The sequence below is a fragment of the Nannospalax galili genome, unplaced genomic scaffold (assembly GCF_000622305.1).
Source record: "Nannospalax galili isolate Female #2095 unplaced genomic scaffold, S.galili_v1.0 scaffold436, whole genome shotgun sequence".
In the NCBI taxonomy this organism is placed as follows: Eukaryota; Metazoa; Chordata; class Mammalia; order Rodentia; family Spalacidae; genus Nannospalax; species Nannospalax galili.
In genome coordinates, this window is record NW_008337921.1 from 904,351 (window position 1) to 923,155 (window position 18,805).

An 18,805-nucleotide genomic window follows, 5' to 3' on the forward strand; every position below is an offset into this window, starting at 1 on the left:
AACCTGGAAGCAGGAGCTGGAGCACAGGCCATGGAGGAACACTGCTTGCTGGCTTGCTCCCCTGGCCCCTGCTCAGCTTGCTTTCTTATCCAACACAGGCCCACCTGCCCAGGGGTGGCACTACCCACAGTGGGCTGGGCCCTCCCACATCACTCAACAATCAAGAAAATGCCCCACAGACATGGCCACAGGCCAGTCCAATGGAGGCAATTCCACAATTGAGGCTCCCTCAACCCAGGTGTGTTAAGTTGACACTAAAGCCATCCAGCACAGGGAGTAAGACAGCACATAGCAGTGTGGACTTACATTTTCTTTTATTTTTTTGAGAGAGGGTCTCATGTAGCCCAGGCTAACTTTAAACTCCCTATGTTCAAGGATGACCTTGGACTTCTAATCCTCTTGCCTCCACCTTCTGAGTGTTGGGTTTATAGGCACATGCCAACATGCCTGGCTTATGTGATGTTGGAGCACAGGGAGTAAGACAGCACATAGCAGTGTGGACTTACATTTTCTTTTATTTTTTTGAGAGAGGGTCTCATGTAGCCCAGGCTAACTTTAAACTCCCTATGTTCAAGGATGACCTTGGACTTCTAATCCTCTTGCCTCCACCTTCTGAGTGTTGGGTTTATAGGCACATGCCAACATGCCTGGCTTATGTGATGTTGGGGATCAAACCCAGGACTTCATGCTAAGGAAGCACTCTTCCAACTGAGATACATACCCAATCCTGGACTTAAACTTCTTAAACCTGTTTGAGTCTGAGTTAGGTTCATGCTGAATGATGGGATCAAAAAGTGCCTGCTGGGCTTAGAGTCTGGGCTTCCTTGAGAGTCCCTGCCTCCTGCCATACCATGGGACAGGTTCTCAACTGTCCTTGTTCCTGTCCACTCCCAGTGCCTGCTGATTTCTACTCCAATTGGGGTCTAGGCACAGGTCAGGGCCGTGGGGTCTGAACTCAGTTTATCAGTATTTATGCAGCAGGGTAACTTGCAAAGAGCACTGTGGAGGGCTGAGCAATGGTGGCAGGAGAGAGGCTTGGCCTGACTTTTATGCACTTTCCATCTTTTGTTAGACCCAAGCAACCCTGCCCAGGCTGGATGATAGAATTGTGGCCAAATGGTGTTGTAAGGAGATCTTAAGACAGGGATGAGGAAGGACCTCCAGAAGGCGGCATGGACCGCCGGGGAAGCCATAGTGTGGACAGGAGGAAAAGGCCTGGTGGCACAAGCCTGTAATCCCAGCTACTCAAGATCAGCCTGGGGAACTTCATGAGATCGTGTCTCAAAATCAAAAGTAAAGTGATGGGCTGTTGAGATGGCTCATGGGTAAAGGCACTTGCTGCCAAGCCTGATGACCTGAGTTGGATGCCCAGGACCCACATGGTAGAAGGAGAGAATTGATTCCCGCAAGTTGTTCTCTGACCTCCACACACATATTGTAGTGTATTCACACGCACACAAGTGCATGCATGCATACACACAAAAAATAAAGGTAATATAATTTTAAAAAGATGGCTGAGAATGTAGCTCAGTAATAGAGTGCTTGCTTTAGTCTGAGGCCCTGGGTTCAATACATAAAAAAGGAGGAAAGGGCAGAGAGGGGGCCTGCTTAGGAGGAAACAAGGTAAGGCCTGTGATCTGGTCTTTGCCCTGGGAGGGGTGGGGACAGCTGGTCCCCCGGGATGGGCTCAGGGCTCTGGTGGTGGGTCCAGGTGGAAATATACTACTGGGACCTTGGGAGATACCAAGTGGTATCATCTTGATACCGTGAACTCAGATCTCCTCTCTGTAAGATGAGGTCCACCAGGCTTTGTTAATGAGACAGACTTGAGGGACCAGGGATCTCTGGGAAGCTGGGAGCCAGCAACTAAATGTAAATGGAAGGGTAGACTGGGGAGAACACCTACACCAGCACCCTCTTTGAGTACCTTCATCCTCACTGTGGGCAGAAACAATTGCCCCTGGTGTCATACAGAGAGACTAGGGGTTGCAGGAGGCAAAGCTCTGGGGGCAGCAGAATTAGAACACATCTCTCATGCTTCCGCCTCATCCCAGAAGCAGGTGATGAGGCCCAGGAATGATGCCCTCCACCTTGCTCCCCTGATGACCTCCCTGTGATGGGGTCCTGACCCACCCCTGGAGGGCTGGATATTACATGGGATATCAGGAAGAATCCCAGTCCAAAAGCCTGGCCACACCCTCTGTCCCGTGCATTGATATCTGACATCCACTCCTTTGTGGCTAAATGTGCCGGGAGCCCCAAGTTCCATGCCTCAGTGGTCCTCCAACCTGTAGCTCCCTGTCCCATGAACCTCAAGTAGAAAGAGATTTGCCAGGGCTGGGGCTGGGGCTGGGGTCATGGGTTGCCATCCCAGCACTCAAAAGGTAGAAACAGAAGGATCAGGAGTTCAAGGCCTTCCCTTAGCTACAGAGTAGCCAACCTGGGCACAGTGTGCTTGGCAAGGTTCTTCTCCCGGATGTGTTTTGCTATGAGGCCTCAGCCATGAACCTGCCATGTGAAACCTGCCTGTCAGAGATGACTCACTCCAGGACTTACCCCAGTGAGCCAGGTCTGGGTAGCCCAGAGCCTGTGGGATTGTGTCATTAACACAGGCAAGCAGGGGCCAGCCCAGGACAAACACCCAAGGGTCCTAAACAGTGAATGGGCTGAGATTTAGCCCATGGATGCGTGACCTCTGAGTTCCCGGTCTCTTTCCAGCCTGGGGGCGTGTATGGTCTGGCAGATGCACAATGCACACCTGCCTCCTCCTTTTCCTCCTCCAGTCCTTCCCAGCCCTTCACAAACAGTCCTTGAGTCTACTTCCTTCTGTGGGACTCAACTGCATAGGCCTCTGGTGACCTCACTGGACAATGAATGCTGCTCTCTGTCCGCCAAGGCAGAGGCCGTGGGTGGACGGTGATGGAGCACAGCTGTGGGCTGAGACTTCATCTCCTGGATAGGATCAGGGAGCAGTTTCGAGAAGGGTGGCCCTAGCTTCCCCATGGGCAGGTCTTCTGTCTGCTCTGATGAGGGAGGCCAATGGGAAGGCCTTGCTGGAGGCAGAGAAGCCTCCTCTTCTTGTAGACAGACTGGGACAGTCCCCTGATAGCACGGCCAGAAAGCCTGGGACCCTGTCATAAGCCCCATTTGCAGCAGGCCAGCCTCAGCGCTCCAAGCTGTAGAACAGGTGTGTTTTTGTCATGTGACAGACACAGGGGATCACAACACACACCTCCCGTCCTCCTCCACCCTTGGCTGTGCTTCTCACATCCTCCTCAAATGTTCCATGCCAACCCCGCACCAGCTGAGGGAGCATGCCCAGTGTGGTGGGACTGTCACTGCTGTTGCAGATGTCCTTCACGGTGGTATTTTGTGGTTTTGTTGGTGTTCCCTCCAGCGCTGCCTTACTGTGACAATGGCGCCTCCCCTCTATTCCTGGGGGCATGCAAGCACGGGTGGCAGCTCCTCTGGCCCCATGCAGTTCTGCCATATCAGAGCCCTTCCTTTCCTGAACTAGGTTCAGAGCTTGGTATGGCACTCTGTATTACAGCTGCAGCTGACCAAGGAGAGTAGACGGCAGGGCTGGACAGGAGGGAATTCCGGCTTGCCTCTGCTCTCAGTGCCTTGCCTCAGTTTCCCCATCCACACAACACTGTCCTCAGCAGTGAAGGGGGCATTTTGAAGGGGAACCTATGATTCTAGAGATGGCTATGTCCAGCAAGCTTGGCTCCTGCCAGAACCTGCCTCTGTTCACAGCTGCAGGACAGTGCTTGTAGTCCAGGTTGCTCTCAGTCTGTTTCCCACTTTAAAAAACAAGACTCTGGAGCTGGAGAGATGGCTCAGCAGTTGAAAGCACTGATTGCTCTTGCAGAGAACCTGGGTTTAATTCCCAGTACCCACATGGAGGTTAACAATGGTCTATAACTCCAGTTCCAGGGGAATCCAACTCTCTCTTCTAACCTCCTCAGGCATTGCATGACATGGGTGCACTTACATACATGCAGGAATACACTCATACACATAAAATATATACATATATATATATTTAAAAAAACAGGACTCTGTATTTCTGCCTTAAAGGCATACTGTGGGATTACCCCAATCACCTCACAAAGTGGCAGGCATTTGGGTAAATATGCCCCTGATACCCCACAGCTCATAACAGTGCACTGGGAACTGGCTCTGGGTCTGGAGCCCCCAGCTGAGAGTTCACATCCCTCCACAGGAGGGTGCTTTATTTCCTACTTCTGCCTGTGGGAACTTGCTCACTGGCCTGGTTTATTTTCTGCACCATTGTGGAACCTGATCCTTCTGCACCAGGTGTAACGGACAGTTTTCTGAGTGAATGAGCACATTTGGCCCTACGGCAAGCACTAGAAAGGGCAGGAGACTGAGTATTTCTGCTTGGCAGGCCTCTCTATGGGAACCCTCACCTCTGCCTTCTGAACAGAAGCTGAGAGAGAATCCAGTTGTGCCTAGGCAATTGGGTGTGGCTGGGTGCCAATAAAACTTTATTGACATACACAGGCTGTTGGACATTGTGTGCTGACACTTGCTCTGGAGGACGTGAGAAAACATTGCCTTCCACATGTAAAAAGAACTTTAAGATTTCCTCCCCAGGTGCACACAGGCCAGGGCAAATTGGAGGACACATGGCTGACCTGGCCAAAGGTATGGTTTTACATGGAGTCAGGTACTGAGCGGTATATCCAACATTGTCACACTTAAAGCATACACAGGGTGCATACTCACACACATGCACATTCACAGACATCCATTAAATAAGTGGAATTTCCCTCTTTACAGAGGGAAGAACTGAGGCTCAGAGAGGTAATACATTGTTCAACATAACACAGCATTCACTTACAGGATCAAGTCCCATCTCATAGACCTGAGTTCAACTGGTCATCTCTAGCCCTCTCTCGGTCATCTGAGTGACTGAAGGCAGGTCCTCCCATCTTACACCCACAACCAGTCAATAAGATGTGCTTTTGGGGGGGCCTGGTGATAAACCTCCACATTAATGGGCAGCATTATCATCGTCATCACTATCGATGCGCTTGCATTTATGCCTCCTGTCCCAGAACTTTATGGAGCCTTTCCAATTCATTCTCATGGGAGGTGATTTTACTATCTGCCATCAGTTGCTGTGAAAATAGAATACTTCTGCTTAATAAGAGATAAACATTAGCCAATAAACAAGAATACACACAGGAGAGACATCCTTGTCACACATAGCTAAAGCCTGCACAGAGGTGGCCAGAGGCAGGTGGCGGATGGCTCCAGAGAGCACGTCTCAGGAGTCTAGGGAGTGCCCCCCAAAGGTGGCAATGAGGCAGGAAGGAGTCAGCCAAAGCCATTTAGCAGGTGAGGTTGGGAGGGAAGGTGTACCGCAAGACTGCGTGTGGGGTGATCCTCCTGTGGAACCAGCGGGGTGGCTGCTCTGCCCTGGGATCTGGGGATGCTGGCAAAGGTTGAGGTTGTCGGCATCTATCATCCTTTACTCAGGGTGCCTTGTAGGCCAGAGGGTTGACATTTGCCACTGTGCTGATTCTCTTGCAGCTAGACTGCTGGTTAGACCAACACATTCTCAAGGTTGGGAAGGCCAAAGTGGGATGAGACAGTTCTCTGCCCCACTCCCTTTGGGGCATTTCTGGTGTCCAGCAGCTCACAGGGGCATGCTTGGCTCTGGAAAGGCAGGGACAGTTGTACACTCCACTTTTTACAAAGGTGCTAAGGATCAGAACTCAGGTCCTCAAGTTTGTGCAGACTGAACCACTACCACCCTGCCCCTCAGTCCCAAAAGAGGTTCTTGATTAGGAGTTTAAAAACAGAAAAATAAAGAGAAACAAAAATGAGTCTGACTCCATCTTAGAAGTGCGTGCCTACAGCTCTGCCAGAAAGCAGATCCAGAGCCTGAGCTCAGGGAAGTCAGCCTGAGTTGGTGCCAAGCCAGTGCTCTCCAGAGAGGTGGGTGGAAAGGATTTTTCAAGCCTCTTGGCCTCCTGGTCCCAGGAACCTCAGGAGTTTGCTGAGCCTTGGAAGATCTGTGTATTGGGCCTCACCCAGAAATCCTGGCCAGACTGCAGTAAGGTGCCTTGGAGTGTGTCCCAAATCATGACACAGCAGGGGAGGAACAGAGAGAAGCAGGACATCCCCAAGGGGTGTGGCCTTTGCCAGAGCAAGGGCAGGCATCCAGGGAGAGGAGGGACGTAGGGGAGGAAGAGGAGGAAAAGTGAGGAAGTGGGGGAGCAGGAGAGGGCATCAGTGAAGCATGCATCAGTGAACCCATGCATCAGTGAACCCATGCATCAATGAACCCATGCATCCTGTGCATTTGTGCTTTCCATGGTGGCTCCAGCCTTGGTGTGTAACTGTCTGATCAAAGCTGACCTGTAAAGCTACTGTGTGGTTTGTTCAACCTATGTCACAAGAACAGCATGCTCCCTAGACAAGAGCCACGTGGATGCCTGAATCCTGTTATGCAGAAGCCACATCCAGTGGATCCCAGCAAAGCCCAGCAGAGCCTTGACCACCCGCAGACCCAGGGCCATTTCCAGTGCACTGCTCTGCGCTGTGGGACCTGGGGTCATGTGCCACTCAGCAGGGTGCCCAGGCACCTGGCTGAACAGCAGGTTTGTGTGGTCCTATCACACACACAGCTTCTTGGGTATCTGAGAACACTGAAAAACTGCCAAGTCCCCCCAAAACTGAAGCCCTGAGGTCACTGTTACTAATCTCCCCAAATCCCTCATTTCTTTTACAACTGCAATTAAGTCTTTTTTCTCCCCTTTTCTTTCCTTGTCATCACAGAGAAGAACCAAGGAGAAAAGGTTTCAGCTCCATTAATTTTTCAGGACACCATAAATTAAAGAGCAATTGCAACGCAGTCAATTTCTGCAGGAAAATAACTCGCCGTGATTGTGCTTTGGTCTAATTACATGGAAGGCTAAGTAGCACTATTAATACCCAGGAGTGCATGCTGCCCAAGGGAAAGCTAGGAGCAGACAGGCAACCACTGGCCAGGGACACACAGGACACCAGGCAACACGGGCCAGACCTTGACAAGGAAGCCAGGCTCTGAGGACAGCTGGGCTTATCCACTACCAATCTCCATGTGGAGCTCTCTGACCTGGTTGATCTCTGTCATCAGGAATTTGTCATCTATCCATCCATTCATCTAACCAACCACCATTCATTCATTCATTCATTCATTCATTCATTTGTCACCTCCCACCCATGCATCCATCTACCATACCACCCCTACATACATTACCTATGTAATCATCTGTTTACCCATTTGGCCCCATCCCTGAACCCATTCATGCCTCCTTTTATCCATGATCTGTTCATCCTTACATCCATCCATGAATAATCTATCTACCTATCCATCCATTCACAATCTACCCATGCATCCATCCCTCCATTCATCCATCCACCCTTCCATATATCCATTCATTATCTACCCATCCAATATATATTTTCAGTCAGGCACTTGAGGTTAAAATGATGAGCTCTTGGGGCTGGAGAGATGGCTCAAGCGGTTAAGAGCCCTGGCTGCTCTTGCAGAGGACCTGTGTTCCTTCCCAATACCCCATGGTGACTAACAGTCAGTTCCAGGGGATCTGATGCCCTCTTCTGGTATCTATGGGCAAGATACATGTGGTATACTTACTTACATGCAGGCAAAACACTCATATACATAAAATAAAATAAAAATAATTTAAATGATGAGTCATCCCAAGTGTGTGTGGACTACAAAGAGAGATCAAACAGTACCAGAATCATGCAACTGCATGTTACCACTAAGGACGGTTCAAAGGACCCTGGAAGAGTGTGGGAGATGAGCCCATGCTGGCAGGGTTTCAGGGTGCAGAGGGCTAACTGACAGATCTGGGCTGGCTCTCCCATCTGTCTCTGCCCTGGGAGCTGATGAGCGGTAGTCTCCACTGGCTGCCTCTCTCTGGCCTCTCACTGGGTACAGCCAAAGGAAGTAGGTGTGGAGACTGGAGGGCAGGAGGGAGAGGCTGGAGCTCTTCTTTCTCTTCCCCTGTGTTGCCATAGTGTGGCAGGGGCTGAATAACTATCATCAGGGCCAGGCCCCTTCCTGGGACCTTTCTCATGCTTGTCGCAATGCACTGTGGGAGGTTATTTTCTCACTCCAGATGGCTCCACTAGGATGCTTAGGAACAGCGACTGCATCCTCATGTGGCTGAGAGGGCTTTAAAGAGGTGCTTGTTAAGATGTGGGGAGCCATCTGGTAGGTCTGGGGTATAGTCACCTCTGTCCTCATGAAAAAGGGAACTGTGGAGGTTTCAGACATGTGCATCTGTGAACATACACATGTGTGCCATGCTCGACCATGTGTATACTCAGTAGGCACTATGAGGTTGGGCAGAGAGACTTGACCAGGCTGACCCAGAAGATGCAGTGATGTTATAAACCAAGGTACACGGCAGTCACCAGAACTGGGAAAGGCAGAGCTGATTCTCTGCAGACTCTCCACAGATACCTGGCTTCGGCCCAGGGACACTGATTTTACACCTCTGGCCTCTAGGCCTCTGTCATTTTAAATCTCTAAGTTGGGGGCTGGAGAGCTGGTTCAGTAGCTGAGGACTCTGTTGCTCCTGCAGAGGAGCTGGGTTTGGTTCCAGCACCCACATGGCAGATAAAAAAACACCAATAATGCCAGTTCCAAGGGATCCAGCGGTCTTTTCTGACCACGGATATTGCATGCACATGGTACACTTACATATATGCAGGCAAAACACACATACACATAGGAAACATAAATAAAAAATTTAAGTCTCTAAGTCTGTGGTCAATGGCCACCATGCATATAAGAAACCAACCATGGCCCCTCCACCTGGACCCTCTCCCAGCCCAAGGCAGAGGAGGAGAGGCAGAGGACTGGGACCCAGAATCATCTGGGCAGGAGGACTGCCCCCTATCTTACAGGCCTCTGTATGCCAGGGCCCCCCATGGCCACCTCCACTTACGGAAACTTACGGCCACCATATTGTGAGACTCCCCAGACTGACACATGGCTACATGTGGGTGTCAAGGACTTTGAGGTTCAAGCCTCTTAACCTCAGCAAGGCTCCGCTTACACCACGCTGGGGTTCTGAGTCCTTTCCCAATGGGAAAGGTGGTTTCAGTCCTGATGTCCGTCTGACTGGGTGGAGTGGTCCCACATTCTCTTACCTTGCTGTCCTCGGTGTAGGCCAGGACCTTGTCCTCCTCCTTGGGGTGGAAGAGGAGAGTCTCCACGAGGAAGGGGACAGGGTGTTTCTGGAAGGTGGCCCCCTCATCCATGCTGAGGAAGAGGCTCTGCTCCCGGTCGCCAAGCGAAGAGCTCACAAGGATGATCTGAAACACAGAGTATGAGACTGGAGCTGGGGTCACTGCTGGGGGTTGTGCCCCTCACTGTTGGCCCTCATCACTCAAGGTCTCTACCGTAAAGGAGAGCCGGCTCTGAAGCTGAGACAGGTGTGCACATCACCTATCACACCTGAACAAGGACTTCAGGGACCACCAATATCTTCGAGGAGACCAAACAGCACAGGAAGCGTGTGGGAAGCTGGAGATGGGAGTGGAGATGTCTGCCGGCAGGAGGGGGTGCTGACCCAGGGGGTGAGGACCTAGAGCTCTGAGGCAGGATGTTGGGCTGATGGGGGGTATACCACAAGATCAAGTTCTAGAAGATAAAGAGGCACCATAGCCACCTGATCAAGTCTCCTGAAAAGGTGTGCCCACCTCTTAGCCCTACACCTGAGAGAGTGACTGGAGTCCACGTCCTGCTCAGAACACTTCATATTGTATAAAACAGTGATTTTTAGGGCTGTGCCTGAAAAATCTCCATTTCTACAAGCAGCACTTGTCTCCATTTTGAGTACAAACAGAGTCAGGAGGACCGTCCCTTGGTGGGCATGTAAACAGGACCATCTGTCCAGCACCACCCACGAGGCACAGACTGATCAATGACCTATTCCTAAAATTGGAGAAAGGAGCCACACTATAAATTTATCAGAGTGATCTGGGACCATCTGGGCATATTAAAATCATATCGGGAAAACCAGGCCCAAGAGCTGATCAGACACACCAGGCTGAGGAGATGGCACAGCGCCCTCACCTGGACACCATAAAGTGGGCACCTAACGCTGATAGTGACCCGACACCCAAGATGTACAAATGAAGCTGAGAACGCGACTGTCCCAGGGGCTTTGGTTCAGCAGGGTCCCCGCCGTTGGCACGGCCTACTTGGATTGCCGTCCATCTGTCCTTCTGCCTGTTCATCTGTCTGAACCTGTCCTCCATGTCTAGTCGTCTGCCTGCTGGTCCTTCTCGGTCTGGTCATGCCCTTCGTTTCTATAGCCTCCACGGTTCCACAACTCAGTCCTGCAACTTGGCTTGACTGTGAGGCTCAACTCAACTCTGACCCCGTGCTTTAACTCGGCAGCAGTGCCCCCAGCGGGCTAAGTTATCATGTTCCCACAGTGACTCTCCTTCCACCTCATCAGACCCAGCTGGCCTCAAGCCGGGCCTTTTATAAACTCCCTGCAATAAACTCCTGGGGGTCCCATGTAGCTCTGAGATGAGCTCCATGAATGGGGTGTGGACGGCTCCCCCCGCCCCGTGACTTGCCTCATCGCTTCCCTTCAGCTCTTCTGCAGCCTCTGCAATCCTTTGTATCTATTCTGTAACCTACATGGGTACATACATACATACATACATACATACATACATTCATTCATGGGTATGTTTACTGTGTGATGTGTAATATGTGGTCTCAGAGTTAATATTAGTAGTTAAGAATAAAAGAATCAGAATTGGGGTTAGAGAGAAGGCTCAGTGGCTGAGAGCGCTCGGTCTTCCTGCAGAGTTCCTCATACCTGGTTCCCAGCACCCACATAGCAGCTCACGGCCAACTGTAACTCCAGTGCCAGGATAGCTGATGCCCTCTTTGCTTCTTGGACACCAGGCACACATGTCGTGAACATATATACACACTCGTACACATAAAATAAAAATAAATAAATCTAAAAAGGACAAAAGAAGCCGTGTTTGCCTTGGCCGGCGACCAAAGGAACTGGGGCTACTTGGCAAATTGCAGCCAACAAAATTGAAATAGCTTGTGAATTTGTTATTCAATAAATTCAGACAATGTGGAAAGATGTGCGTCTGTCTATGCTTCTGTCACAACAGTGACCTTACTCAGAAACACGGTTTTTGGTGATGCGGTGAGGGACCTTAGGATACGTCCACAAGAAGAGGGCACAGGGACACGGAAAGATGGTGACATGGGGTGCTGGCCACACAGTGGTGGAAGAGGCAGCGAGCAACAGCCTTTAGAACCCCAAGGAGTGGATTTCAGCAATTCCCTTCCTTGATGTCCAGCCTCTGCCCTAAGAAAACACCATGCACTGGCTCTGCTGGGGACAAGCCTCCAAGAGGCTCCGAGGAGTGGGTCATCACTAGGGAGGCTCTGGTGGCTTAGCTAGGTGGGGACTGCCACATTCCTCCCTGCCATGTACACACTATGCCTATCTGTGGAGCATCCAAGGGGACAGGAGGCCCACAGGCTGGAGTAGCACCCTGGGGGGTCCCATGTAGCTCTGAAATGAGCTCCACAAATGGGGTGGTGGATGCCCCCTCCTCGCCCCCGTGCCTTGCCTTGTGGCTTCCTGGGGGAAGCCCCCACAGCACCAGTTTTGTGGTGCCAGGCACCCTGAGGGAACCCACTGTCCTGCTGTGAGGCCTTGCTGTGCCCAGGAGGCCGCCCGACTCACCATTTTCTCAGCTTCCTGTTTGTGCTTTGGAGAGTCTCCGAGAGTCTTCCCTCCACCTCATAGATCAATCAAGAAAGGTGGCCAAGATGCTTCTGCTACACCATAGGTTAACAGGCAAGTTTCAGAGGTGGGAAGGGGATTTGGAAAGCCCTGCCCTCATGAGAACCTTAGTCAACAGGCCTGGGTCAGCTGGGAAGGTGACCCCCCACCACCTAGGCATGGAGTTCCATAGCCATTTGCACAGGCAGGAATAACGGGGATGACTGCCCCCACCCCACTGAACTCTGGCCTCTAACCTTCAGCCCCAGCCCACTGTCCATTCCCTACAGGGAAGCTGGGACATGGTCAGTCATTGGTACAGCCCTGAGAGGCACTCCCAGCACCTGACAGTCCCCAGAGGCAACCCATCCTCACAGGCAGTGCCTCGGGCTCTTCTGGTTTCCTTCTGGCTTCCCTGCATCCCTTTAGCGCCATGGTCCCAGGAGTGGTCCATACTGACATGTAGCCACTTTGGTGTTCCGCTGGCCAACTCCTTCTCATGTGACATGTACATGAGTTCATGTCCTTGGGTAAACCTCTGTCCCTCTGGGCCAGACTGTTCCCTGCCATGGTATCATGGGCATAGCTATGTTATCTTCATAGAACTCTAAAAGGGGGGCTGGAGAGATGGCTCAGCAGTTGAGAGCACTGGCTGCTCCTCCAGAGGCTCTGGGTTCAATTCCCAACACCCACATGGCAGTTAGTAACCATCTCTAACTAGTTCCAGGGGATCTGACACCATCTTCTGACTTCTGCAGGCACTGCACGGCATAGGTACAAGGACTCATACACATAAAATAAAAATAATATATAATTTTTTAAAAGAACTCTGAAAGGGAAATTTCCTCATGCTAGTATCTCTGTTGCTAGGTGTGGAAACTGAGGCACAGAGAGGGCAAACAGAATATCAGGTTCACATGGCTCATCAGGAAGGAGCCAAGGTCAGGGTCTGAGCAGCTTGCATGTTCTGCAGGGCATTATAGCCACAGGGGCACTCTGCCGGGCCTGGACCTGGGCAGTGCCAGCTGGGAACCAGCCCAGCTAAGCGCACACGGCTTTCCGGAGGCCTCAGGGCACTGAGACCAACCTCTGTGTGGCCACTGCTACCATGGCCTTTGGGAGCACAAGCTTATCTCAAAAAGACAATTAAGCACCTACTCGGATCAATGGGGATGCACAGAGCGCTCCTCTCTAAGTGGGCAGACGATGATCTGATGGTGCTTTCTTTCCAAGGAAACTTAATGAACATCCCAGGAACATTAGTCTGTTCCAGCACAAAGCCCCCTCTTTCTCCCCGGCAAGGAGGCCTAAGGGAGACTTCCCACCAGAGGACAAAGATGTGGCCTGTGAGATGTACCTGTGGGTGCTGTGGGACAGGAATAATTCAGGGACGGGTCTGGTGGGTTAGCAAGAGCTGGATTGTGGAGTGGTGCCAAGAAAGGATAAAGGGTACAGGATTCCGGCTAGGGAAACTTACTCTGCATGTTACAGTGGCCGAGTTATAAGAAGTATGTGACTCTGCAATGGTGTTTGAAGTGCCAGTTAGCAGGAATGGGTGACAGGAGAGACACCTGAATGAGACAGGGCAAAGGCAGCACAGAGGTTGGCTTTGAACAGTGAATTAGGAGGAGCTGGTTTTATTGAATAAACTTCTTATTGGGTGTGGTTCCTGAAGGCAGATGTGCCAGTTTTCACGATGAGGGCACTGCGTAGGCAGGCCCATTAGCATTGTTCAATAGTCACATCAGGCTCAAATGTCACTGGATTCCCTATTTTTGTCTGAGGACCTCATGGCAGACACCATGTGACTAATCATGGCATCTCCTTGGCTCCTCTTGCTGGGGAGAGTTCTCAGGCTTCCCTTTCTTTGATGATGTAGTGGAGAGGAAGGCTGGCCTGGATGTGGTTAACCCGCAGGGGTCCCTCCAGAGGGGTGCAACTGGGCTGGTGTGTTTCCCATGGTTAGCCTATGGTGTTTGTAAGAAGATCATAGAGGAAGGTACTGTCATCAGGACATGGCCCTGGTGACGGTGCCTGGGCTAGCGGGTGACGTTTATTGGGGACATCCACTGTGGCGCTTGTTCCTTTGTCTTTTCCCGCACAGTACTCTTAGGGGTGGGGGAGCATCCTGCCTTCCGAGGGTGCAGCAGATGTAGTTACTGGAATTCAGCAGCAGAACTGGTCTCTTCTCTCCTGCTATTTACTTAATCATTTATATCACTGGAGGCTCATGAATATTTATTTTATACTTTGCATTATAATTCACACACTGTTTTGCTTAAAGCATTTGACTGTAGCTCTCAGGAACTTTCAGTTTGTCCTCAGGTCCCTTTGGTATACCCGTTATCCTTCCCTAATGGGTCTACCCTGCGTGTGGAGCCCTGGCCAAGAATGCAGAATGACACAAACCATGAGACATTGTGTGCCTGGCTCACCCAGCACCCATCCAATAACTGGTGCTCTGCCCCAGGCCCTGGACACACCCTGGCTCAGCCAGGCCTCCGCCCAGGACCCATATGCCCCTCCTTAAGGCACTTTTCCCATGATGTGTGTTCAGGGCGTTCTGACCTTGAAGCTGCTTGCTTCATGCCCCTGGGTTGGCCTGCATGCTCCGAGCAACTCCTGATGTGTACCTCTAGAGCCTGGTACAGGCACGGCTGGGGCTGGCCGTCAGTCCATGCTGGGTGGACAGAGGTTCACACATATGAGGCTGAGGGGACAGATGGCTCCACCACCACCTGGACTCTTACGGGATTCTGAGTTTGTTTTTCTTGTGGGAGAACATCCTCATTAATATTCAAATAGCCTAGAGGGCAACAGCCAGAAAAAGTCCTATTCACTCCTTCCTCCTCACGGCTCCAGGCAGCAAGCATCAGTGAGGGCTCCCTCATTCATCCCTCCATCTTCTATGGCTACAGAACCAGGGGCTCCACACAGAGACTGGCACCTGCCAGGGCTTCGAAGAAACCGAGAAGGAAAATCGTCTCCAGATCTCGGGCAGGGATAAGAGTAATCAGGAGGGCTTCTGGGAGAGGAGCACACAGGGGCGCCTTGAATGGGTGGGTGGACGTTTGACTGGCAAACTAGCTGGGAGTGCTTGAGGCAGCAGGAAATGAAACAAACAGCATTCGTGGCCCACCTCACCTCCCCATCCCAGGCTCCTGGATCGGCCACACCAACCAGTGTCTTTGCAGTAGGCTGAGACAGGTTGCACCCTGCCTAGCTGGGGGTTGTGCTGCTCCCTGCATGACTGTCCAGCAGGTCCGAGATGTCCCAACTCTTCTGCTACTAAGACACCAATCTTTAATTTCCATTGTGACACAGGACCACATGTGATTAAAATAGATCCTCCAAATGTTCTGAGCACAAACTTCCAGGCAACGCCAGCAAACCTGGAAGGCTGTCCGTGGCTCCAGCATAAGTCAACCTGTGGATGGAGGCAGGGCCTCTCCCCAGCCCCTCTGACTTAGCTAACAGCTTCCTGTCTACAGAGGCTCTCTCCAGACCAGACACCTCCTCCTGCAGAAGGCCCTCCCTGGTACAGAGTCGATGCCACTTCCTGGCCCTTGCCCAGCATCTCCTGCACCATGTGCTCTCCCTGGGCTGTGTTACATCCATATCCCAGTCCCAGCAACCAACCTGGCACTGAGTAGAGGCTATGACTTCAATACTAAGACCGCTGAACATGGGCCACCACACCCTTAGGAGGGCCCAGGGCTCTGCCAGGATGACTCCGAGGAAGAAATGCTGGCCAGGGGCCTGGGCCAGTCTCACCGGGGGCTATTTTCAGCTTTAGAATCAGGAGAGCACGGCAGGAAAGATGGGAAGAGAAAGTACTGACAAGGAGAGGGTTACTGGAGCAAAAAACAAATCAATTAGCATCGTGCCAGGCGGAGGCGGGCAGATTGCTCTTCCAAATTGGGAGGCAGACTATTTCCAATGGTGTATTTTTACTGCTTACTATTCTGGGGGAGACATATGGTACCTGTGCTAGGTTCTGGGGCCCTGAGAGTCTGGGCTTCCTGAAATCGGAGGTGACGTGTTCAAGCATGCTGCAGAAATATCTGACATATTCATTTGACTAACGGCCGGCTGGGCAGTTCGAAGCCTGAGACCCGGAAGAGGCTTGGTGAGCGCTGCAAAGCCCAGCACAGGGTCGGGGTACATAGAAGACAGGAAGTCCTTTGTGTACAGAACACTCACAGCACTTCTGCTGGGGAGCTGCGACTACCCACATTTCTCAGAGGGCAAGTTAAGGCCAGAGAGACTGGAGGTCTGGTGTGAGAGCCCATTGCCAGCCCGACTGGCACCCAGGCTTAGCGCTTCCTGCTCCTTCGCATCGGCTGAACACCACCAAGGTGAAAGGCAGCTAGCAAATACCAAGGGACCTTGATGCCACAGACTTGGCAGGTTCTAGAAAGACCTCCCTCTCCCCATCCCACAAAGACCAGAAGTAGCTTCCTGAAGTCTGCGTGTCCACCAGAGCCTTGGGATGAATTTCTGAAGTGGGATGAAGTGGGAAAGGGAGGCTGGGATGGGGAGGGCCTCCCTGAGCCTTCGCCATCTTGTCCCAGGGGTTCCTTTAAGATCACTCTGTCAGAACTTAATGGTGAGACTCTATTGCTGAAGTCACAACATATGTGAACGAACAAGGAGAAATCAAGTTGGTATTGACCTCAGAACTTCATCTCTAATGGCTAGCTTTCACTGTGCTGGAAGGTGCCACTCATGGAACGGAAGAGAGAAGTGATCACCAACTTTACCCAGCTGTGAAACCTGAGAGGCCCAATAATGACTGGTCTGGCAATATATGCCCACTGGTACAACAGAGGCATGAACTCACGGAGTACCCAACTCCTTTCTGATTTGAGTTAAGGCCTGCTTCACAAGATGGAGCCCATTCCTGGCACTGTTCTCAAGGTCAAGGCTAGACAGGTCATAGGCCATGGGGAGAGCCTACTACTGTTATTTTGCTAAATGGACACAGTATTAAACTGACTCCTAATGACTTCTTGTTACACCCACAGGTTAGTGCATCTCTTAGCACTCACCAGAGAAGCTGCTTCTTGCAGCAGATGGTGACGAACACAGAGCCCCACACCTGGGCAACACGCAGAGAATAAGAGACCGCAAAGTGCTCAGCCCTAAATGGGACGTGACATCGTATCCTCTCCTCCCAAGGCTCAGGGATCACTGCAGAAGGGGCTGGAAAAACCCAGAGGTGGTGGCCGAGTGTAAGAAAGCTGCTTTTTCAGGACACAGCGAGGGCAGCTGCACATGTGAACCCACAGCACTTGTGACAGCATTCACAAGGCTTTCACAGGCCCAAGCCAGACAAAAACAGCAAGGGTAGGGCCTGTGGGCAAGAAACCCAGCCTAGGGGAGGAACTACTGGTAATTGATAGCTGCTGGGAGAGGGAGAGCCAGTTTTCTTTAAGGGTGTGATGCTAGATAAGTTGACCAGGCTCCAGGGGATAGACCCACACACGAGAGAATTTGGGGATCACAAATTAGATTTAATAGGCCTTAAAAATAATAGAAGACATGATTTTAGGGCATGGTAAAGCGGGGGCTGAGATGAGGGATGGGGTCTGAATAGGATCAAAATGTATTGTCTGAAATTCTCAAAGAATCAGTAAAATGTGTTTTTTAAAGTTTGTCAGTGAGCACAGACTTTCTGAGCCCTTACTGCAGCCGGCCCCTCTTCCACAGAACCTCTGTCTCCACGGCCCATACTCAAAACAAGGGCCTCAAGGATCTGGAGCACAGGCCAGGGGTGCCCAGGCTGCCCTGCAGAGAGGCAGCAACAGAATGCTCCTATGGAAAGGTCAACGCAGCCATACATGTAGGGTTTGGCAAAGCTCCTGGCAGAGGCACAGCACGTTGAACTGGACCCCTGTCCCCTTGGCAAGATCAGAAGTCCTGCCTGCTTGGGGCCTACATACCCTGGCCTCCAGATTGAGCCAGGTCTCCTGCCTGTCTTCTGTGTCCCATGGGACAGCTGTTTGGACATTAGTCTGACACCCTTGTGGTGCATCCTGCAGGGATTTTATGTGGTTCCCTTACCTACCAGATGCTGTCCTATCACTTCCCCTTCCTGCTCTGAGGCTTCTAGTCCATCTCTTCTAAGGAAGTAACACTCTTCAAATCACAACTGCAAAATGCAGAATTTAAACGGAAAAGATTCTTTCCACCAGAATCCTGTCTGGCAGCCTCACAGGTCTTCGCCCCACATCGTATAAGACTGTGTGTGTGTGTGTGTGTGTGTGTGTATGTGTGTGTGAGAGAGAGAGAATGTGTGAGAGAGATAGTGTGTGAAAGAGAGACAAAATAAATGTGTATATGAGAAAGTGTGGTGTGTGTGTAACAGAGAGAAGGGGGAGAAAGAGTGAGAGAGAGAGAGAGGAGAGAGAGAGAGAGAACGTGTATGTCTGGCCTTTACCAAGTCCCAGGCCTCAAGACTGTTGTCCCCTGTATACTGAACCCTTTACCCCCTATTTGTGGGACTTTAGGAAGCTGGGTTTTCATGGCAGGAGAGGCAGACAGTGGGGGCAAACAGTGGTGCCTGCCCCAGATCTGAAATTAGAACCTGCCTAAGTCAGGAGCAAGAAAATTCTCCCACCAGCACCTTCCCTTGTCCCCTAAGACACATGGATAGGGTTTGGCACACTCATGTGGGCTCTCTGGAATGGCAGGAGCAGTCATCTGTTTGGTCAATCTCAGGACACAGCTTGCCCGAGATATGGCCTTAGGTATCCCAGAGACTGGGAGGAGCCAGGTGAGTTAAACAAGACCACGGGCAGAGGAGGCACGCTGAGGAGTTGGCCGTGAAATCAGGGAGGGACTTGGGTGAGGAATAAATGAAATGTGGTGCACAGAATGCTCTGACCTGCTGAAGAGGGCAGATGGGGAGAGTAATGTCATCCACAGATATGGGGACATGGGTTGGGGGCAGCTGGTTTGGTGAAGATCAGCCT

The 18,805-nt window shown here is 51.4% G+C and overlaps 1 protein-coding gene across 3 annotated transcripts in view; it reads right to left on the minus strand.

The window, feature by feature from the left end:
• The window catches only part of Sorcs2 (sortilin related VPS10 domain containing receptor 2), a 412,336-nt gene that overhangs the window by 60,876 nt on the left and 332,655 nt on the right, over positions 1-18,805 (minus strand). For all 3 annotated transcript variants that reach the window (XM_008832857.3, XM_029563427.1, XM_029563428.1), the window contains exon 4: positions 9,205-9,369. In XM_008832857.3, coding sequence (XP_008831079.1) covers positions 9,205-9,369 — 165 coding nt within the window. The remainder of the gene's footprint in view (positions 1-9,204; positions 9,370-18,805) is intronic.